The sequence below is a fragment of the Heterodontus francisci genome, chromosome 14 (assembly GCF_036365525.1).
Source record: "Heterodontus francisci isolate sHetFra1 chromosome 14, sHetFra1.hap1, whole genome shotgun sequence".
Taxonomy (NCBI): Eukaryota; Metazoa; Chordata; class Chondrichthyes; order Heterodontiformes; family Heterodontidae; genus Heterodontus; species Heterodontus francisci.
This window is the reverse complement of record NC_090384.1, coordinates 99599438-99622690: the sequence shown is the minus strand read 5'-3', so window position 1 is coordinate 99622690 and position 23253 is coordinate 99599438. Positions and strand designations below refer to the sequence as shown.

At 45.1% G+C, this 23253-nt stretch overlaps 1 protein-coding gene across 5 annotated transcripts in view; it reads right to left on the bottom strand.

Moving 5' to 3' along the window:
* The window catches only part of LOC137377181 (doublecortin domain-containing protein 1-like), an 822721-nt gene that overhangs the window by 377189 nt on the left and 422279 nt on the right, over positions 1 to 23253 (bottom strand). For all 5 annotated transcript variants that reach the window (XM_068046610.1, XM_068046609.1, XM_068046608.1 and 2 more), the window contains one exon: positions 17904 to 18061. In XM_068046610.1, coding sequence (XP_067902711.1) covers positions 17904 to 18061 — 158 coding nt within the window. The remainder of the gene's footprint in view (positions 1 to 17903; positions 18062 to 23253) is intronic.

Genomic DNA, 23253 nt, shown 5'->3' with positions numbered 1-23253 from the left:
AATGCAACAAATCAGTCATTAGCCTAATTCCTGGGATGAAAGGATTGTCCTATGAGAAGAGATTGAGTAAACTAGGCCTATATTCCCTCAAGTTTAGAAGAATGAGAGGTGATCTAATTGAAATATATCAAATTTCTAAGGGGCTTCACAGGGTAGATGATGGGAGGATTTTTCTTTGGCTGGAGAGTCTAGAACATGGGGTCACAGTCTCAGAATAAGGGGTCAGCCGTTCAGGACTGAGATGAGGAGAAATTTCTTCACTCAGAGGGTTGTGAATCTTTGGGATTCTTGACCATAGAGAGCTGTTTTTGCTGAGTCATTGAGTATATTCAAGACAGAGATTGAAACATTTTTGGATGCGAAGAGAATCAAAGGATCCGGGGATAGTGCAGAAAGGTGGAGTGACGTAGATCAACCATGATCTTATTGAATGATGGAGCTAAATGGCCTGCTCCTGCTCCTTAGTTCTCAGGGAAACACCAACAACCACCCCCCACCAACTCTTTTCAACCTTGGAGCTGTTCTCAATTATGGGTCTTGGCCACTGACAGATTTCTTAATTTAAAAAAAAACATATTAGAGTCATAGAGTCATAGAGAGATAGAGCACCGAAACAGGCCCTTCGGCCCACCAAGTCTGTGCCGACCATCAACGACCCATTTATACCAATCCTACATGAATCCCATTTTCCCTCTCACATCCCCACCTTCCCTCAATCCACATTGATCCCAAATGACAAGGCCCTAATCTGTTCTCTGTAGCTGCCTCATTGTTGCTCAAAAATTGCGGAGGTGGTTGCGAAGTGATAATATCACTGGACTAGTAGTCCAGAGGCCCAGGCTAATGCCGTGGGGACATAGGTTCAAATCTCACCACGGCTGCTGGTGGCATTCAAATTCAATTAATTAATAAAAATATCGAATTAGTAATGGCACCATAAAACTATCATCGAATGTCGTAAAAATCCATCTGGTTCACTAATGTCCTTTAGGGAAGGAAATCTGCTGTCCTTACCTGGCCTGGCCTACATGTGACTCGAGACCCACAGCAATGTGATTGACTCTTAACTGCCCTCTGAAATGGCCGAACAAGCCATTCAGGTGTCAAGAGAAATTAGGGATGGGCAACAAATGCTGGCCAATCCCACGAAAGAATAGAAAAATGAGCCAGTCGGAAATACAGAAGGCAAAGAATGAAAATGAACTTTCACCATCATAAGAAAACATCTGAAGGTGCTTTGGAAGTATTGAACAAACCAACCAACCTTCAGATGTCGGAGAAGTAGGAGACTTGACCACAAGTAAAATTGGGAAGATATGGGGGTAGATTTTCAACTTACCGCCCTGGTGTAAAACTTGTCTGCTATATAAAAGAATAAAAGATCTGCTCTTCTCTCCGACGGGATTTTCGTTTGTCTCTTTTACCCTGTTCACCTTCATTGCTTTCTATTTCTCTCCTGGTGTTTGATAAGGTATCTACCAAAACTCGTTTTCACAGCCACGTCTCCTTCCTCAGTGACTGTCTCCGGCTCCGACTGATTCCACGTGGATTCCAACTGCAGTTTCACCCATCATGCTTTGAATCCACCCAGGATCACAGGTATCTCCGAGAAATACAACGTTCCTCGGACTGCTACTCTCGCCGCATGCTGAGATCCACACTCAGTGCTATGCGCCGCCACATGCACACACTGGACCTCTCTCTCCAGCAGCACCGCCTCACCTTATCTCAAAGCTGTTCTACTCCGCAGTTTCATTTCATCTTTCATCTCATCTGACGCATTAACAAAAAACTTTTTTTCTTCCTTTCAGGTGTTAAGGAACGCAAGCTCCAGTAGCTGATGGGGACGAATTTCCCTCCAGATCCTCCCTCCGCTTCACTTCCCTCTGATCCCACCCCTTCTGACCTGACCCCTTGCCGTGTATTCACTATACCCTCTGACCTCCCCCTCTCTGATGCTGAGCGTTTTGTACTCAGCAAAGGTCTCAGTTTTATCCCCTTACGCCCCCACCTCAATGAATTTCGCGCTCGGCATGACGTTGAGCTCTTCTTCCGTCGCCTCCACCTCCGGACTCACTTCTTTGACCTGGAGTCCTCCCCACAACCAGCAGACCCATTCACCCGCCTCCAGCATTCTCCCTCTACCTGGACCCCTCCCCCTGGCCTCTAACCCGCTCTTGATCTCTTCATTGAAAACTGTCGGCGAGACATTGGTCATCTCAATTTCTCTGCCCCCCTCACTCACTCTAACCTGACCCCCTCTGAACTTGCGGCACTCCGTTCTCTCAGGTCTAACCCCGACATGGTCATCAAACCTGCAGACAAGGGTGGTGCTGTTGTCGTATGGCGTACCGACCTCTACCTTGCAGAAGCTCAACGCCAACTCACGGACACTTCTTCCTACCTCCCTCTGGACCATGACCCCACCACCGAACATCAAGCCACCGTCCAAAGGACTGTCACTGACCTCATCTCCTCTGGAGATCTTCCCTCTACAGCTTCCAACCTCATAGTCCCGCAACCCCAGACAGCCCGCTTCTACCTCCTTCCCAAAATCCACAAACGGGACTGTCCCGGCAGACCCATTGTGTCAGCCTGCTCCTGCCCCACTGAACTTATTTCTTCCTATCTAGACTCTATTTTTTCTCCGCTGGTCCAGTCTCTTCCCACTTACATCCGTGACTCTTCTGACGCCCTACGTCATTTTGACAATTTCCAGTTTCCTGGTCCCAACCGCCTCCTCTTCACTATGGACGTCCAATCGCTCTACACCTCCATCCCCCACCAGGATGGTTTGAGGGCTCTCTGCTTCTTCCTGGAACAGAGGCCCAACCAGTCCCCATCCACCACCACCCTCCTCCGCCTGGCTGAATTTGTTCTCACATTGAACAACTTCTCCTTCAACTCCACGCACTTCCTTCAAGTAAAAGGTGTCGCTATGGGTACCCGCATGGGTCCTAGTTATGCCTGTCTTTTTGTGGGATATGTCGAGCATTCTTTGTTCCAGTCCTACTCCCTCCCCCAACTCTTTCTCCGGTACATTGATGACTGTATCTGTGCCGTTTCCTGCTCCCACCCCGAACTGGAAAACTTTATCAACTTTGCTTCCAATTTCCACCCTTCTCTTACCTTTACATGGTCCATCTCTGACACTTCCCTTCCCTTCCTCGACTTCTCTGTCTCCATCTCTGGGGATAGGTTGTCTACTAATATCCATTATAAGCCCACCGACTCCCACAGCTACCTCGACTACACTTCTTCACACCCTACCTCCTGTAAGGACTCCATTCCAGTCGCCCAGTTTCTCCATGTCCGACGCATCTGCTCTGATGATGCTACCTTCCATGACGGTGCTTCTGATATGACCCCCTTTTCCCTCAACCGAGGATTTCCCCCCACTGTGGTTGACAGGGCCCTCAACCGTGTCCGGCCCATTCCCCGCACCTCTACCCTCACCCCTTCCCCTCCCTCCCAGAACCGTGACAGGGTTCCCCTTGTCCTCACTTTCCACCCCATCAGCCTCCATATCCAAAGGATCATCCTCCGCCATTTCCGCCACCTCCAGCGTGATGCCACAACCAGTCGCATCTTCCCCTCCCTTCCCCTGTCAGCATTCCAAAGGGATCGTTCCCCCCGCGACACCCTGGTCCACTCCTCCATTACCTCCACCACCTCATCCCCGTCCCCGTCCTGCAATCGCAGGAGGTGTAATACCTGCCCATTTACCTCCTCTCTGCTCACTATCCCAGGCCCCAAACACTCCTTTCAGGTGAAGCAGTGATTTATTGTACTTCTTTCAATGTAGTATACTGTATTCGCTGCTCACAGTGTGGTCTCCTCTACATTGGGGAGACCAAGCACAGACTGGGTGACCACTTTGCGGAACATCTCTGCTCAGTCCGCAAGCAGGACCCTGAGCTTCCGGTTGCTTGCCATTTCAACACTCCCCCCTGCTCTCATGCTCACATCTCTGTCCTGGGATTGCTGCAGTGTTCCAGTGAACATCAACGCAAGCTCGAGGAACAGGATCTCATCTACCGATTAGGCACATTACAGCCTGCCGGACTGAACATTGAGTTCAATAATTTCAGAGCATGACAGCCCCCCATTTTACTTTCATTTTTAGTTATTTTTTCTTCCTTTTTTTTTTACATTCTTTTTTACATTTTTTACAATCTTTTTTTTGCATTTATTTCATTTCATCTTAGTTTGTTCAGTTTGCTTACCCACTGTTTTTTTTCAGGTTTGCACTTGCTGCTGTTCAATATTCAGTGTATTAACACCTAATCTGTACTAATGCTTTGTCTTTCAACACACCATTAACATATTGTTTGCCTTTGCTCCGTGACTTTTTGGTCAGCTATGTGGCCTGGTCCAATCTAGACCTCCTTTGTTATCTCTTGCCCCACCCCCACCTCACTTGCTTATAACCTGTGACTTTTCTAATATTTGTCAGTTCCGATGAAGGGTCACTGACCCGAAACGTTAACTCTGCTTCTCTTTCCACAGATGCTGCCAGACCTGCTGAGTGGTTCCAGCATTTCTTGTTTTTATTACTGCTATATAAACTGTTCTGCAATGCCAGCTTTACACTGAGATAGAAAACTGAAAAACATACTTTGAAGAGATGTTTAAAGGTGGGGAGGGGATTAGAAAAGCAAAGAGATTTAGGAAAGGAATTCCAACGGGTGGGGACCCAGGTGGCTGATATTTCTACCACCACATGAGGAATGCCAGAAGTGGGATACACGGCAGAATGTCAGAAATGGTATGGTCTCAAAGTAGCTCAAATAATCACACTGGGAACAATTTTCATTTTAGCCGACCAATGAACAGTTGAGCAGGCAGTGCACAGCCCCAGCATGCCTGTTGTAACCACATTAATACTTGCAGATGTTCTTTGTCCCACACCAACATGATCAAGAGAGTCAAAATTCAAACTAGGTGATTGAGCGAGTCTACATGAAATATCAAGCTCTTGCACAGTGAGTATCCCTCACTGTCTGCACCAGGGTATATGATGGTGTATGTCAAATATGGCATGTCCTAGTCTTATTGGGACCTGAGTATGTTACTGAACTGTGTTGTTGGGCCTTAATGCAGATTTGGGAGAAAGTAATCCATAGGTGTTGGGTCCAGCAATATGGTCCATTTTGTTTTCTTTAATAGGTATTGTCGGGACCGGGTGCACACTACAATTATGATTAGCTTCAACTAGCAATAACGCTTTGGAACTAAAAGAACTTTGGGGTCATGTACATAGATCAATAAAATGTCATGGACAGATACAGAAATTGTTTTAAAAGACTAATGGAATGCTGGCCTTTATATCCAGAGGACTGGAACACAAGGGGGTAGAGCTATACAAAGCCCTGGTTAGACTGAGCAGTTCTGGGTACCAAACCTTAGGAAGCATATATTAGCTTTGGAGGGATTGCAATGTAAATTTACCAGAATGATACCTGGATTCCAAGAGTTAAATTATGAGGAGAGATTACACAAATTAGGGTTGTATTCCCTGGAATTAAGAAGGTTAAGGGGTGATTTGATCAAAGTTTTCAAGAACTTAAGGGGAACAGATAGGGCCGATAGAGAGAAACTATTTCTGCTGGTTGGGGAGTCCAGGACTAGGGTGCATCATCTAAAGGTTAGAGGCAGACCTTTCAGGAGTGAAATTTGGAAATGCATCTACATGTAAAGGGTGGTAGAAGTTTGTAAATCTTCTGCAAACAGAGATTGATAGATTTTTGTTAGCCAAAAGGTATTAAGGGATATGGGGCAAAGGTTGGTATATGGAGTGAGGTTGCAAACTAGCCATGATCTCACTGAATGGCAGAACTGGCTCACAAGGGGCTAAATGACCACCTCCTGTTCCTATGTTTATCTTCAATGAGTTTTTCATATTGAAAGGCCTGCACAAATTATCTACGGTTAGTACGGTTGCTGTCAAGTTAGATGGTCACTAAAAGCACAAGGGGAAGTGGATGATTATATTAAAATATAGTTGGCATCCGTAAAACAACAAGCAACTCAGAAGCTCTTGGCAAATTAAAGCCCAATTACAGACATTATAGTCATGTAAAAGAAAGTAACCATTAACATAAAAAAAACAGCGTAAAGTGCCTTCGAAGGCCATTAGAGGGTAAGTGATTCAATGGCAGTAAACCGCTCATATCAAAGTAGCTATGGTGCAGGGCAATATATTCCAGCAAAATGTTTTGAAAACCAGCAGGGGTTGCATTTTACACACAAGTGTTTTAATGAGATTTAATCACCTTTCAGTCTTTCAGAATGGTTCAGTTTTCTGTAATCTTCCCAAGGAACTCTAAGCCCTTCACCGGAGAATTTGATGTATTTTACCCCATTTACAGTAGGCGATGCATACCATGAAACTGCATTGATTCTCACAGTGCATATAAAAAGTGTCGAAACAACAGCCATTGGACGACATACAACCCCTGGAGTCCTGGCAAGCCCAGGAAGCTCACTTCTACTTTCTCTTATATTTCAAATATGCTGCTTGAATCTTGAGCTTTTCAGGAGCCTATTCTCAGTACTGTAGCCTCTTACGATAGATGAATCATAAATTGGAGCACCATATCTGTTAGGGTTCACAGAATTTAACATACATTCATGAGAATGTTGATTTAAATTTTACACATTGCCCACGAGGCTCTGTGTCATGAACTTAAGCAGCCCGTAAAAAGAAAACTTTGGAAACCTCTGGTCTAAATGAGTGGCATATTGATATCTCATATTGGCATGAAAGTGTACCTCTCTGAGGGTAGATGTTGGGAAACATTGTATTATAAAAGCAGGGTCAAAGTCAAACCATCATGCTTTGAAACCACCCAGGATCACAGGTATCTCCGAGAAATACAACGTTCCTCGGACTGCTACTCTCGCCGCATCCTGAGATCCACACTCAGTGCTATGCGCCGCCACATGCACACACTGGACCTCTCTCTCCAGCAGCACCGCCTCACCTTATCTCAAAGCTGTTCTACTCCGCAGTTTCATTTCATCTTTCATCTCATCTGACGCATTAACAAAAAACATTTTTTCTTCCTTTCAGGTGTTAAGGAACGCAAGCTCCAGCAGCTGATGGGGACTAATGCCCCTCCAGATCCTCCCTCCGCTTCACTTCCCTCTGACCCCACCCCTTCTGATCTGACCCCTTGCCGTGTATTCACTATACCCTCTGACCTCCCCCTCTCTGATGCTGAGCGTTCTGTACTCAGCAAAGGTCTCAGTTTTATCCCCTTACGCCCCCACCTCAATGAATTTCGCGTTCGGCATGACGTTGAGCTCTTCTTCCGTCGCCTCCACCTCCGGGCTCACTTCTTTGACCAGGAGTCCTCCCCCCGACCAGCAGACCCATTCACCCATCTCCAGCATTCTCCCTCTACCTGGACCCCTCCCCCTGGCCTCTTACCCGCTCTTGATCTCTTCATTGAAAACTGTCGGCGAGACATTGGTCATCTCAATTTCTCTGCCCCCCTCACTCACTCTAACCTGTCCCCCTCTGAACTTGAGGCACTCCGTTCTCTCAGGTCTAACCCCGACATGGTCATCAAACCTGCAGACAAGGGTGGTGCTGTTGTCGTATGGCGTACCGACCTCTACCTTGCAGAAGCTCAACGCCAACTCACGGACACTTCTTCCTACCTCCCTCTGGACCATGACCCCACCACCGAACATCAAGCCACCGTCCAAAGGACTGTCACTGACCTCATCTCCTCTGGAGATCTTCCCTCTACAGCTTCCAACCTCATAGTCCCGCAACCCCAGACAGCCCGCTTCTACCTCCTTCCCAAAATCCACAAACGGGACTGTCCCGGCAGACCCATTGTGTCAGCCTGCTCCTGTACCACTGAACTTATTTCTTCCTATCTAGACTCTATCTTTTCTCCGCTGGTCCAGTCTCTTCCCACCTACATCCGTGACTCTTCTGACGCCCTACGTCATTTTGACAATTTCCAGTTTCCTGGTCCCAACCGCCTCCTCTTCACTATGGACGTCCAATCGCTCTACACCTCCATCCCCCACCAGGATGGTTTGAGGGCTCTCTGCTTCTTCCTGGAACAGAGGCCCAACCAGTCCCCATCCACCACCACCCTCCTCCGCCTGGCTGAACTTGTTCTCACATTGAACAACTTCTCCTTCAACTCCACGCACTTCCTTCAAGTAAAAGGTGTCGCTATGGGTACCCGCATGGGTCCTAGTTATGCCTGGCTTTTTGTGGGATATGTCGAGCATTCTTTGTTCCAGTCCTACTCAGGCCCCCTCCCCCAACTCTTTTTCCGGTACATTGATGACTGTATCGGTGCCGTTTCCTGCTCCCGCCCCGAACTGGAAAACTTTATCAACTTTGCTTCCAATTTCCACCCTTCTCTCACCTTTACATGGTCCATCTCTGACAATTCCCTTCCCTTCCTCGACTTCTCTGTCTCCATCTCTGGGGATAGGTTGTCTACTAATATCCATTATAAGCCCACTGACTCCCACAGCTACCTCGACTACACTTCTTCACACCCTACCTCCTGTAAGGACTCCATTCCAGTCTCCCAGTTTCTCCGTCACCGACGCATCTGCTCTGATGATGCTACCTTCCATGACGGTGCTTCTGATATGACCTCCTTTTTCCTCAACCGAGGATTTCCCCCCACTGTGGTTGACAGGGCCCTCAACCGTGTCCGGCCCATTCCCCGCACCGCTACCCTCACCCCTTCCCCTCCCTCCCAGAACCGTGACAGGGTTCCCCTTGTCCTCACATTTCACCCCATCAGCCTCCATATCCAAAGGATCATCCTCCGCCATTTCCGCCACCTCCAGCGTGATGCCACAACCAGTCGCATCTTCCCCTCCCTTCCCCTGTCAGCATTCCGAAGGGATCATTCCCTCCGCGACACCCTGGTCCACTCCTCCATTACCCCCACCACCTCATCCCCGTCCCATGGCACCTTCCCCTGCAATCGCAGGAGGTGTAATACCTGCCCATTTACCTCCTCTCTCCTCACTATCCCAGGCCCCAAACACTCCTTTCAGGTGAAGCAGCAATTTACTTGTACTTCTTTCAATGTAGTATACTGTACTCGCTGCTCACAGTGTGGTCCCCTCTACATTGGGGAGACCAAGCGCAGACTGGGTGACTGCTTTGCGGAACATCTCTGCTCAGTCCGCAAGCAGGACCCTGAGCTTCCGGTTGCTTGCCATTTCAACACTCCCCCCTGCTCTCATGCTCACATCTCTGTCCTGGGATTGCTGCAGTGTTCCAGTGAACATCAACGCAAGCTCGAGGAACAGCATCTCATTTACCGATTAGGCACACTACAGCCTGCTGGACTGAACATTGAGTTCAATAATTTCAGAGCATGACAGCCCCCCATTTTACTTTCATTTTTAGTTATTTTTTCTTCCTTTTTTTTTTACATTCTTTTTTACATTTTTTACAATTTTTTTTGCATTTATTTCATTTCATCTTAGTTTGTTCAGTTTGCTTACCCACTGTTTTTTTCAGGTTTGCACTTGCTGCTGTTCAATATTCAGTGTATTAACACCTAATCTGTACTAATGCTTTGTCTTTCAACACACCATTAACATATTGTTTGCCTTTGCTCCATGACCTTTTGGTCAGCTATGTGGCCTGGTTCAATCTAGACCTCCTTTGTTATCTCTTGCCCCACCCCCACCTCACTTGCTTATAACCTGTGACTTTTCTAATATTTGTCAGTTCCGATGAAGGGTCACTGACCTGAAACTTTAACTCTGCTTCTCTTTTCACAGATGCTGCCAGACCTGCTGAGCGGTTCCAGCATTTCTTGTTTTTATTTCAGATTTCCAGCATTCGCAGTATTTTGCTTTTATCAAAGTCAATCCCCTGTCTTGCTTTAGTTTAGCAGCTTGGGACTAAGAAACCACTGATAAATTAAAAATTCTACAGTCAGGCACACACTTGTCTACAAAACCTTCCCTTCTGTTGGTAAATTTCTGTCACACTTGAGTATCAACTTTTCCATTATAAATTCCTATCTGCACATTTATGATGGAAAATGTCTATGTAAACTTGTCATCCTGTAATCATACCCTCTCACCAGTGACGGCACTGTAGCACCTTAGTGTTGTGTCTCCCAGCTCCTCAGGTTGTACTGCAGACAAACTCATGAAGAAAAATTATTTAGTGGTTAGGATTTAGAATGTACTATCTGATCGGGTGGTGCATAAAAATTCAATAGTAACCTTCCAAAGGGAATTGGACAAATACTTCAAGGAGAAAAGGGTGCAGCAATGTGGAGCAAGAACAGGACAGTAGGACTAACTGCATTGCTCTTCAAATGAGCCAGCACAGACTCAATGGGTCGAATGGTCTTCTTCTGTGCTCCGCTATTAGATGATTTCTCTGTTCCAACTAACTTCTACTTCTCTGTTCCCCAAACTTCTATAAGCTTTGTCATTATAAAATCATATAAAGTCAAACCCTCCTATAACAGCTAAGTACAGATGGCATGACTTTAAAATTGATTATGTTTGTGTGCCTGGTCAGGTCCAATTATGCCCTTACCCTCTAACCTTCCTTCACATGTTATTCACTCCCTATGTGCAATACAATAGATCAACTACTACTATTTTTATAATATTGTAATCAGTATTTTCGGAGTACAACACATAGTAATGTCCACCTTTAAATAACCATGCAACTAGAATAACTAATATTGCAAAGGTTCTCTACAACCTTTCCTGTACCATTCCTAGCAGAGATAGAAAGTTACGCAGCCTTTTTCATGAGTAACTGATCATTTTCTTTCATTCCAAATAACTTGTTACAATGGACGTTAGTAGAGATTTGGTGGTTGTGGGGCACTTTTGTACTTGTGTCCAGTTGGTACACAGCATCATGACTTTGCTGCAGCAGGTGAACAGAGCTCTACTGAACACATATTGTAAAGGTGGTGGGGCGGGCGGGGGGGGTCAGTACTTTTGACTCAAAGCATGGATGGTCTCCCTACAGTGGCAATAGGAGATGTTAGTGCCACCTGCAGTCCTATGATCTTCCAGTTGCCAGTAATAGGAAATGCAAGCTACTGACAACTTTCTGATTATGCTCTTGTCTGATGACAGTACTAAAACTCAGGGAATCACATGGGGGCCCATTGAGAAGGTAAGACTTAGAATTAACACTTCACTGAGATCACTATATATATAGCAATAGAATTGTAGCCTGTTTCAATCAGCGCACATGATATCTTTTCCTGGCACAAATACACGAGGTACATTTTCTGGTCAGCAATGTTCCCAAACATACACTGAACGCATTAATACTGAACCAATCTGTGATAAAAAGTGCACAGAGAGATTTAGTACAAGCCAATTAGGAACAGGGCTGCTCAGAAAACAAAGTGATTGAATCATAGCCATTTACAGCATAGAAAGAGGTCATTGAGCCGATTGGATCTGTCGGTTTTTCAATACAGCAATTTAAAACTGATGCCACTGCCCTGCTCTCTCTTCCCATATTCCTGTATGATAGTCTGCTTCGAATATAATTTTCCCTTATAAGATGAAATGGCCACAATCATTCTCTGTAGCAAAAGAGTTCATGCTTCAACAAACCCTAGAGAAACAAACCCTCGTGTAAAGAAAACCCGGTAGCTTAATTTTAATTTACTGAGCTCCCCTCCCCCCCACCCCCGCCTGCAAGTAATGTGCACAACAAATTGTATAACTGCAAATTTATTTTAAATAATGGGCTGAATTTTTAAAGCTCACCGCCGAGATGCTTCACGAACAGCGCAGCGCACGCACGGGATGTGCACCGCGGAGCTGCTACAACATTCCGTGCGGCGGCTCATTAACATGGAGGGGGCGGAACGACCACCCCAGATGACATAGAGGGGGTGGGCACTCCATCCCCGGCAATGGCGTTCCGTGCCAGCGCCACTTTGAAAGGGCTTTTAGCCCTTCGGTGAGATTTAAATTTTTATAGGTCCTGCTGTCCAAAATAAAATTTAACTTTTAATTGCACTTTGAATCCCCTCTCCCACCCCCACAATGAGTAATCAATATGTAAATTGTCCTATCACCTCAAAACAAACATTTTTTGCGATCCTGAACTACCGTCCCGCCAAAACTTCATCAACCTCAACCCCTTCCCACTATTGCCACAACCAATAGGAATAGTTTTCCCCGCTCCAACCACCCCCCCCACCCACCCTGAAACTTCACTCCTCCCCTTCCCCACCAGTGTTACGCCTCAGATCTCCGAAACGGTTCCGTCACCAAGCGGTGGGGGGGCCGCCACGAGGCCTTGCCGCCGCCGGTAAAATGGGGAGGGGCCTTCCCATGTGGGCCTTTCCCAGAGGTATTTTCCAGGCCGCCCACGCCACGACCTCCGACGTCCAATATACCTCATTGACCACTGAAAACCATCGCAATGACTCAGTAGAGTTAGTGAGAGTTACAGCAAGCAGCATCTCAAATATAGTGTGCAGGACGTTGTCAAACATCTTCATCTCCAACATATTTCCCAAATGTACCATTTTAATCACTTTGATCCATTTTGATCCACCGTTAAACAGTGCCACTGAGAAAAGCAAGATCCCCGGTAAAATGGCTGGTTCCACAGTGCATGCTGCTTCTCTCCCTAGCTGATGTAAGTTCAACCCTTTCAACACAAGAGGTACTTCAACAACCTGCTCTAAAGTTTAGCAAAAAGGGTACCATGTCAGCTTGTGGCTTTAAAGTCGTCAAGATACAGTCTCATACAGTGTCATTAGTGAATACAGAAGGAAACAATGATGTTGCTGCATTGGCATTTGCGTCCACTGTTATTTATATATTATTCTTAATTTCTAGAGTTTTAACAAAAAACACATCTAGAAATTGTTTACCAAACTCTTGCAGTGCTAACAGATGCATGTCTAGAAATTTCTATTGGCTATATCAGCAAACTAATACTCAACGCGCATATATAATACTCTTTGTCAGGCAGTTTAGTGGATGTGTTACCATCTCTGTTAAAGTCGTGCACTTACCTGCTCATTTTGCGATCTGCGCACGTGTGCATGCGTCAATTATCTAAATTCTAGTTACTGGCGGGGAGCCTTTCTGACCAGCCATACACATTGGGGATTTTGGGGTGTGTACCCCCAATTTCACTTCCAGTAATTGTAATGGACAAAAAGTGCAGGCTGTGCTGCCGTTTCCCATATGTGCTCCTGGGAGTCCTGAGTCTCCCCTTAAGCACTTATTGCAAGCCATGTGTGACAGTGCAATTAGTCTATATTGCGCTAATCAGCACATACAAGGTGGCAAAACCATTAATTTCTGATAATATTTAGGGCTTTGTGACAAGTCTAGAGACTGTAGTTCACACCTAAGATTCTTAGAGACTGAATTGAACCAGGTCTTATGCCATGTTCGTTACCAAGCATCATTCATTGCTCATAATCTACAGTTAAACGCAAGAACAAGAGCAGGCCATTTTGCTCACCGAATGTGCTCTCTTGGCCAGTCTGGACATAGCAGTGGAAGCCTTTCCCATGCGCTTGTTGATTTCTGCATCTAGAGACAGGTTACTGGTGATAGTTGAGCCTCGGTAGGTGAACTCTTGAACCACTTCCAGAGCGTGGTCGCCAATATTGATGGATGGAGCATTTCTGACATCCTGCCCCAGGATGTTCGTTTTCTTGAGGCTGATGGTTAGGCCAAATTCATTGCAGGCAGCCGCAAACCTGTCGATGAGACTCTGCAGGCACTCTTCAGTGTCCGAGTGTATCAAGTGTATCAAGTGTATCAAGTCCGAGTGTATCAAGCCTGTGTCCTCAGTACCTTGCTCTATGGCAGCAAGGCCTGGACAACGTATGTCAGCCAAGAGCGACGTCTCAATTCATTTCATCTTTGCTGCCTCCGGAGAATACTTGGCATCAGGTGGCAGGACCGTATCTCCAACGCAGAAGACCTCGAGGCGGCCAACATCCCCAGCTTATACACACTACTGAGTCAGTGGCGCTTGAGATGGCTTGGCCATGTGAGCCGCATGGAAGATGGCAGGATCCCCAAAGACACATTGTACAGCGAGCTCGCCACTGGTATCAGACCCATCGGCCGTCCATGTCTCCGCTTTAAAGACGTCTGCAAACGCGACATGAAATCCTGTGACATTGATCACAAATCGTGGGAGTCAGTTGCCAGCGTTCGCCAGAGCTGGCAGACAGCCATAAAGGCGGGGCTAAAGTGTGGCGAGTCAAAGAGACTTAGCAGTTGGCAGGAAAAAAGACAGAAGCGCAAGGGAAGAGCCAACTGTGTAACAGCTCCGACAATCAAATTTTTCTGCAGCACCTGTGGAAGAGTCTGTCACTCTAGAATTGGCCTTTATAGCCACTCCAGGCGCTGCTCCACACACCACTGATCTCCTCCAGGCGCTTACCAATTGTCTCTCGAGATAAGGAGGCCAAAGAATTGTACTCTACCATTTTACTAGTATTGAAAGCTCGATCTTTTTAATCCCAATATACTGCTATATCCCTTTTCAACACCTCAATTAATTTTGCATCTATATCTTTCTGGTGCAATGTGTTCCATGTTCTCACAGTTCTCTAACACTAATGTTAACCTAACCAATCTAGCGGGAACAGGTTGGGTTCGAGTCAGATAACAACACCACACCCAGTCTCATATTACTCTCCGCTAAAGTCAACAGCCAGTAAAAGAGGTGGCCTATCTGATGACTAACTTTCTCGTTCTGAGTTTTGCTGAAGGATCATCAGCCTGAAACGTTAACTTTGTTTCTCTCTCCAGGGATGCTGCCAGACCTGCTGAGTATTTCTAGCATTTTCTGTTTTGATTTTAAGCTTCGTGCTCGATGGGTTAGAATATAAGAGCATAGGAAATAGGAGGTGGAGTAGGCCATTTGGCCCTTTGAGCCTGCACAAGATAATGGCTGATCTTCTACCTCAACTCCACCTTCCCGCACTATCCTCATATTCCTTAATACCCAGAAATCTATCAACCTCTGACTTGAATATACTCAGCGACTGAGCATCCACAGCTCTCAAAGGTAGAGAATTCCAAAGATTCACAATCATTTGAGTGAAGAAATTTCTCTTCAGTCCTAAATGGCCGACCCCTTACTCTAAAACTGTGACCCTATGTTCCAGATTCCCCAGCCAGGGGAAGCATTTGCTCAGCATCTACAATGGTGGTAGTGCTCCAGGACATCACTGCAGGAGTTCCTCAGGGTAGTGTCCTAGGCCCAAACCATCTACAGCTGCTTCATCAATGACCTTCCCTCCAATATAAGGTCAGAAGTGAGGATGTTCATTGATGATTGCACAATGCTCAGTACTGTTCATGACTCCTCAGATACAGAAACAGTCTATGCCTTTACTCATGACCTGGACAACATACAGGCAAGGGCTGATAAGTGACAAGTAACACTCACGCCACACAAGTGCCAGGCAATGACCCTCTCCAACAAGAATCTAACGATCTCCCCTTGATATTCAATGGCATTATCATCACTGGATCCCTCTCTGCCACCAACCCCCACAAACCAAAATCCTGGGGGTTACCATTGACCAGAAACCTAACTGAACCAGCCAAATAAATACTGTGATGACAGGAGCAGGTCAGAGGCTGTGAATTCTGCGGTGAGTAACTCAACTCCTGTCTCCCCAAAGCCTGTCTACGATCTACAAGGCACAAGTCAGGCATGTGATCGAATACTTTCTACTTGCCTGGATGGGTGCAGCTCCTACGCCACTGAAGAATCTCGACACCATTCAGGACAAAGCAGCCTAGTTGACCAGCACCCCATCAGCCACCGACATACAGTTGCAGCAGTGTGTACCAACTATAAGAGGCACTGCAGTAACTCGTCAAGGTTCCTTCAACTGCACTTCCAAGCCCGCAACCTCTACCACCTATAAAAACCAGGGATGCAGACCCATGGGAACACCACACCTGCAAGTTCCCCTCCAAGTCACACATCATCCTGACTTGGAACTATATCGCCGTTCCTTCAGTGTTGCTGGGTCAAAATCCCAAAACTCCCTCCCAAACAGCACTGTGGGTGTACCTTCACCACATGGACTCCAGCAGTTCAAGAGGGCGGCTCACCACCACCTTCTCAAGGGCAATTAGAGATGGGCAATAAATGCTGGCCTTGCCAGCAATGCCCACGTCCTGCACACAGCATGTGCCATGAGGCCAGTCCCTTTTTGAGTTTTAAAACTCAGATACTGCATGATTTGATCATTCATACCACTTCAGTTTAACCTGATAATGCTGATTTCTGGATGTGTTGCTTTTTAAATAATGCTGACATGGGCTATTGTGTACTAATCAGAGCCTCTAATGCTGCATCTCACCTTTGACAAATGAAAAACCCTGTCAAGCCCCTTAAGAATTTTATATGTTTCAATTAGATGACCTTTCATTCTTCTAAACTCCAGGGAATGTACGCCTAGTCTACTCAATCTCTCCTCATAGGACAATCCCCTCAACCCAGGAACCTAGCTAATGAACCTCCATTGCACTCCCTCTATGGGGAAGTATGTCCTTCCTACGTGAATAACTTGCATCTGGCCTGCAATTCCATCCAAGGTTCGGGTGCTGGATCAGTTAGGATGTGTGCCTGCAGTAAGCTGTAAAATATCGATCTGGGCATGTTTCACAAAATTAGGTTTGTACTTGTTTATGCAAGGAGCAATTCTGTCAGGCAAGATTCACCCCCTAACCCCAACCCCCCAAAAAAAGAACCTCACTGGACAAGAACGTGGGTTTGAGATTTAATTATGATGTTATAGGCTGATTCCGGGTCCCAGACTCCTCTGTCATGAAGCTCCACGCCTCAATTGATTCTGCATCTATAGCCTTCTTGTGCAACGACTCAGAATTGGCCCCAAAATGCCTGAAGCATTTGCTGAAAAATTTCTTGATTACATAAATTTGCCAGGAATCCCATGCAATGGAACATTTATCCAATAATTATTTTGAGAATTACCAAAGTTATCACAAAACAAAATGTAAGGTGTAACTGCAAAAGATACACAATACACAAATGGCTTCATGGCTCCACAGATTCAAAAAACAAATCCCACAGCTTTCCATCGATGTAGGAGGATAGGAAATTTAGGCAACATTTTCCCAATAACAGAGTGGCAAAATTATGGTAATGATTGCCAGCAAGTGTTGAACAGAAAGCCCATGACAAATTTTATAAAAGGACTATATAAAGGTGGTTCACTATTAATAAAGGGAATTCCAGGTCGATTAGTTCCAGAATTATGGTATGCAAACCGATTTCAGATTTGGAAAGATTAGGCTAGAATTAGAGAATCATAGAATCTTAGAGCACAGCAAGATGTCATTCAGCCCCTTACACCTGTGCTGGCTCTCTGAAAGTTCTATTCACTGAGATTGATTCCCTCATCCTTTCCCCATACCCTTTGAAAAAAAACTATTTTTCAAATATTTATCTATTACAAAGCTATATTGACCAATGGTCTTATATCCAAAATATACTATGTCTTGTACTTCCAAATGAAGCAACATTGAATTCTTGACAGACTTACTCTAAAATCGGAAAGGAAGTTCCCTATGACAGCTAGCTACCTCTCTTCAGTCGCTATATCGAGAAGTACGGTGCCCCATTTAAGCTGTTTGGAGCCAAGGTGGGTAAATATCAAACCAACAAATGCTTCCTGGCAAGGCCCAGTGCCCACGCCGGAGTTCTAAAAGTCATTTTCACCTAGATTTGTTCTAACATCTGTCTTTGTTGATGATGCCCAGCCCCAGGGCTTCAAAGGTATTTCAAAAATATCCAAAACATCAATCTCACATGAAACCAAAGGAAAACATCTAATGTCATTGAACAATAAATATCAGCACTGTCATCAGCTTACCTCTGGGCTGCAGTCCAAGGGTGTTTCTCTTCCAGTTTTCTGAAGAGTGCTGCAGTCAGCTGCTTATCACCCTCGAGGGATCCTCCAGGTATTAATTGGACTTCAGAGGCCTTGCAAACTTGTTTGTGGCTGACCTTCTTGGGACTATTTGCAGAGACCTGAGTTTGAGCACAATTATTACAACTTTTCATTAAATGGATACATAATTCTCCTTAATAAACTGTCATACTATTACAGTATTTAAGTCTCCATAAAGCACTCAAAAGGCACTGGCATAATTACTTATCATGCTTCTAAAATCCTTACGGCTAAATGGCACAATTACTCACAATATTTCCCTCAGCTAATGAAAGTAACTGAAGGCAGTGTGGGCAATTCTACGGTAATTAAAAAACCTTCAGAGCCATTTTATGGAAAGACACTAATACATTTATCACTGCAAATCAGACTAACTAATCCTAACTGACTTCATTTCAAACTAATTGGCATTTTGGGGCATTATGGTAAAAGCAGTAAAAATGCTTGCAGTTGTGTGTATTTAATGGAGAAACTCAGACACTCCTGTTCCTCTGAACTTAAAAGGACATTGTTAAAACTGATGTGCTTAATACTTAAAGTCAGTTGTCATTTCGTGCTTTGACATAAAGAGTTAGTACTACAAAATTAAAAAAAAAGATAAACAGGGTCACTGCAGGTTATAAAAACACATCAAAATATTATATATTTTGATGTGATGTTATCCAATAACAGCAGCACAAAAATATTAAACTCCAGAGCGAGTAAACATTTCAAAATGATGTTGTTATGACTGGGTGAGGAAGGGGTATCTGGCTCTCCTCTGGCCCCTTTCCTGGTTTGACCGTAACAGGGTTTATCTTTTAAAACACAGTGATTTTAGCTTACCACCTCAGTGAGTCTTTGCTTACTGCTCTCTAATTGTAATTGCAATGAACGGAAAAACACCTTTGACCACAGATCCATCAGGCAGTGGTCTGCACGGAATGTCCTCAAGGCCCTGCGGGAAAAGGAGACGATGGATCCTGTCAGATGGTTCCCCGAGCAGACCGTCAAAGTCATTTGTCGGAATGCCTCATCACCAGAACTTTCAAACAAGCACCAAGATGTAGCTTGGCTGGTGGTGAGAAGAGCCCTCCCCGTCAGATCCTTCCTGCACGCCCGAACTCTCACCCCCTCCACAGAATACCCCCGCGGTGGCTGTGGTGGGGAAGAGGCAGTTGCCCACCTCCTTCTGGAATGTGCCTTTGCAAAGCAGGTGTGGAAAGAGATGCAGTGGTTTTTGTCGAGGTTCATCCCAAGCAGCTCTGTAACACAGGAGTCTGTGCTCTACGGGCTGTTCCCAGGGACGCACACCGAGAGAAACATCAACTGCTGCTGGAGGACTATCAATTTGGTGAAAGACGCCCTTTGGTCTGCCCGAAACTTGCTGGTCTTCCAGTGCAAAGAGTTGTCCACAACCGAATGTTGCAGACTGGCACATTCCAAGGTCCAGGACAATGTGCTGACAGACGCACTAAAGCTTGGGGCAGCCGCAGCAAAGGCTCAATGGGGAAAGACCACTGTGTAAGGTCTCCCCACCAAGTTGAACGGAGGGGCTGGATCCATGGGAAACCCCTCGAACTGTATCCGGAAAATTTTCGTTTGCTGTAAAATGTAAAAATGTATATGGCATGACAAATGAAATGGAAGGGTTGTGAGGCAACTCATGATTGTATTGAAGGAAACTGACCTCCTTTGCACTGTTTGTAATTTTTGACTTGGTGCTGTTTGGAACTGTTTGGTAATGTATTTTTTGCAGATTTTTATGAATAAAGTATATTTTGGGAAATTTTTAAAAATGAACTAATCAAACAGGTTTTCTTAGGTTTAAACAAGAAAGATGCAAGTTTATTAGCCTTACCACTCTAACCCCATTAAAATTACTAAAATATGTGACACAACGACGCTCACATGCACACGAAATAAACACACACGCAAATAGATACAGAGGGGAAGAAAGAATTGGGGGAAAGAAGTAGAGTTGGCAATGAATGGAATTCAGTTACTCGTCTTTTGTCTTTGATGTAATGTCCTTGATTGAAGTTAAGGTCTTGGAGTTCTCGCTGGGGCCCATTGCACAATTTTAAGCTTGCTTCTCTGGTACCAGAAGGCTGAAGAGAGGTTTCAATTGTGTTCTTGCTGGTCGCCTGTAAAGTTCTGTGGTCTTGAGGCTTACGCTGCCACTGTGGTTTCCCTGGGACTTTGCTGGAGAGAGGTGCTTTCTTCTTACAGTTCAGTGCAGTCTGTTACCTTTCTGTGAGGCACGATTCAAACAGTCCCCAATCTGGCCAGCAGGTAGGTCATGAGACCATCTCTTTGTGTGAAACAGCTGCTTCTGGGAGGGTTGTTGATTTCAAAACTTCCCAGACACACATGGTGGGTTGTGGAGTTCTGGCTCTTACACAGACAAAGAATGTTGATTATCATGATTTCCCAGAGCAATCTTGTTGTTACGACCAGGTGAGAAAGGTGTCTAGGGGTCTGTTATTATCTTCACCTGGTATTATTGTAACCGGATTTAATTTTAAATACACTGAGTTTTGAGCTCCCCCTTTGTGAATCCTTGCCCACAGTTTTCCAACTATAAGACAAAGAAACCAATTCACACTGGTTTTCTCAAGTTTAAAGAAGAAAGATGAAATTTTATTAAATCTTAAAACTTAAACTCTAATACGGTTCACACCTACGGATATACAATGCACCCATGCTAGCATACACATGCAATACACACATACAAATAGGGACAGAAAAGAGAAGAAAAGACAAGGTGCAGCAGTTTGAGGCAATATCTTGTTACCGTGCTTTGAGCTCACTGTAGTCTTTTGTAAGTAGTCTTGCTTTTCGTTGGGGCCCAGTAGTCTTCTTAAAACCTTGTTCACATAGGAAACCTTTCTCTCTTTGAGTTTCACGTGTTTTCACAAGATTCAGTTCCGTGGTAAGGAGATGGAAGCAGGCAGGAGAGAAGTCTTCTTGCTTCAGTTCCAGGAGAGATCTTTACTCCACGAGTACACGGCTTTGTCTCTGTTCCAATTCCTTTGTTGGGAGTTCAAATTCAAAAAAACTCCCAGGTTGCCCAGCAGGTTAGTCATGTGACTAGCTCCTTATATGGAACAGTCTCTCCTGCGAGGTTTGTGGATTGTACCTTAGCAGTCTCTGGAATGCTAACTCCCCCCACCGTTGATGTCTGGTAATCAAAATTTCATTGCTGGGTGAATGAGTCAGGGCATGGCTCTTTGTCCCTTGTTCCAACACTATCGATTACCATGGAAATGTCTTTCCGATCACAGGCTTGCAATTTTAAGTTTTAATCTTCATGTGGCGAAATCACGTGTGCCTCAATCTTGGCAGGTGGGGTGTTTGCCTGACATTGTTTATTGAATCAGTGAGCACTCCCATTGTCTCTCTATTCAACTGTCTCTCAGAATGCAAATGTGCAACCATGTTTTCAGCTGGTCAGCTCTGTTGTTTTTTTTAAACAAGTTATGTACAATGTCCAGTAAAAAAAGTTTCAGTAGTGTCCCATATGACAAAATTAATATGTTTCCATTTGGCAGGTGTGATTTCCGTCACAATGTGCAAAGATAAATAGAGAGGATGACAAAAGGAGAACAGTATTTTTTAAATTCATGGCTCAGAATGTAGGGGTTGCTGGTGAGGTCAGCATTTATTGATGATCACAAGTTGCCTTGAGAATGTGGTGGTGGGCCTCTTTCCTTGAACAGAGTGCCGTGCTAGGCCACTTCATAAGGCTGTTAGGAATCATAGAACCATAGAAAAATTGCGGCACAGAAGGAGGCCATTCAGCCCATCGTGTCTGTCCCAGCCGAAAAAACTAGCCGCCCAATCTAATCCCACCTTCCAGAACCTGGTCTGTAGCCTTGCAGGTTACAGCACTTCGGGTGCATGTCCAGGTACCTTTTAAAAGAGTTGAGGGTTTCTGCCTCCACCACGGTTCCTGGCAGTGAATTCCAGACATCCACCACCCTCTGATTGAAAACATTTTTCCTTATGTCCCCTCTCATCCTTCTACCAATCACCTTAAATCTGTGTCCCCTGGTAATTCCTCTGCTAGAGGAAACAGTCCTTCCTACCTACTCTCTCTGGACCCCTCATAATTTTGTATGCCTCAATTAAGTCACCCTTTTCCTCTGTTCTGAGGAAAACAACTCTAGCCGATCCAATCTTTCCTTGTAGCTGCAACTTTCAAGCCCTGGGCAACATTCCTGTAAATCTCCTCTGTACTCTCTCCAAAACAATTATGTCTTTCCTGTAATGTGGTGACCTAAACTGTACGCAATACTCCAGCTGTGGCCTAACCAGCATTTTATACAGTTCCAGCATTACATCCCTACTTTTGAATTCTATACCTTGGCCAATAAAGGAAAGCATTCCATATGCCTTCTTCATCACTCTATCTCTCTGTCCTGCCACCTTCAGGGACCTGTGGACATGCACTCCAAGGTCTCTCACTTATTCTATCCCTTTCAATATCCTCCCGTTTATTGTGTATTCCCTCACTTTGTTTGCCTTCCCCAAATGCATTACCTCACACTTCTGCGGTTTGAATTCCATTTGCCACTTTTCCACCCACTCAAACAAAACCATTGATATCAATCTGGAGTCTACAGCTATTCTCTTCGCTATCAACTACACAGCCAATTTTTGTGTCATCAGCAAATTTCCCAATCATGCCTCTCACATTTAAGTCCAAGTCATTAAAATACACCACAAACAGCAAGGGTCCCAACACTGAGACCTGTGGAACACCACTGGAAACTGCTTTCCATTTGCAAAAACATCCATCAACCATTACCCTTTGTTTCCTGTCACTGAGCCAATTTTGGATCCAACTTACCACACTCCCCTGTATCCCACGGGCTTTCATTTTTCTGACCAGTCTGCTATGCGAGACCTTGTCAAATGCCTTACTAAAATACATGTAGACCACATCCACTGCACTACCCTCATCAATCCTCATTGTTACTGCCTCAAAAAACTCGCTCAAGTTAGTAAGACATGACCCTCCCTTAACAAATCCATGCTGACTATCCCTGATTAATCCAAGCTGTTCTAAGTGACAGTTATATCCTGTCTCTCAGAATTGATTCCAATAATTTGCCCACCACCGAGGTCAGACTGACCAGTCAATAATTATTTGGCCTATCCCTTGCACCCTTTTTAAACAATGGTACAATGTTCGCAGACCTCCAATCCTCTGGCACCTCGCCCGTATCCACTGAGGATTTGAAGATGATCCTCAGCACATCTGCTATTTCCTCCCTGGCTTCCTTTA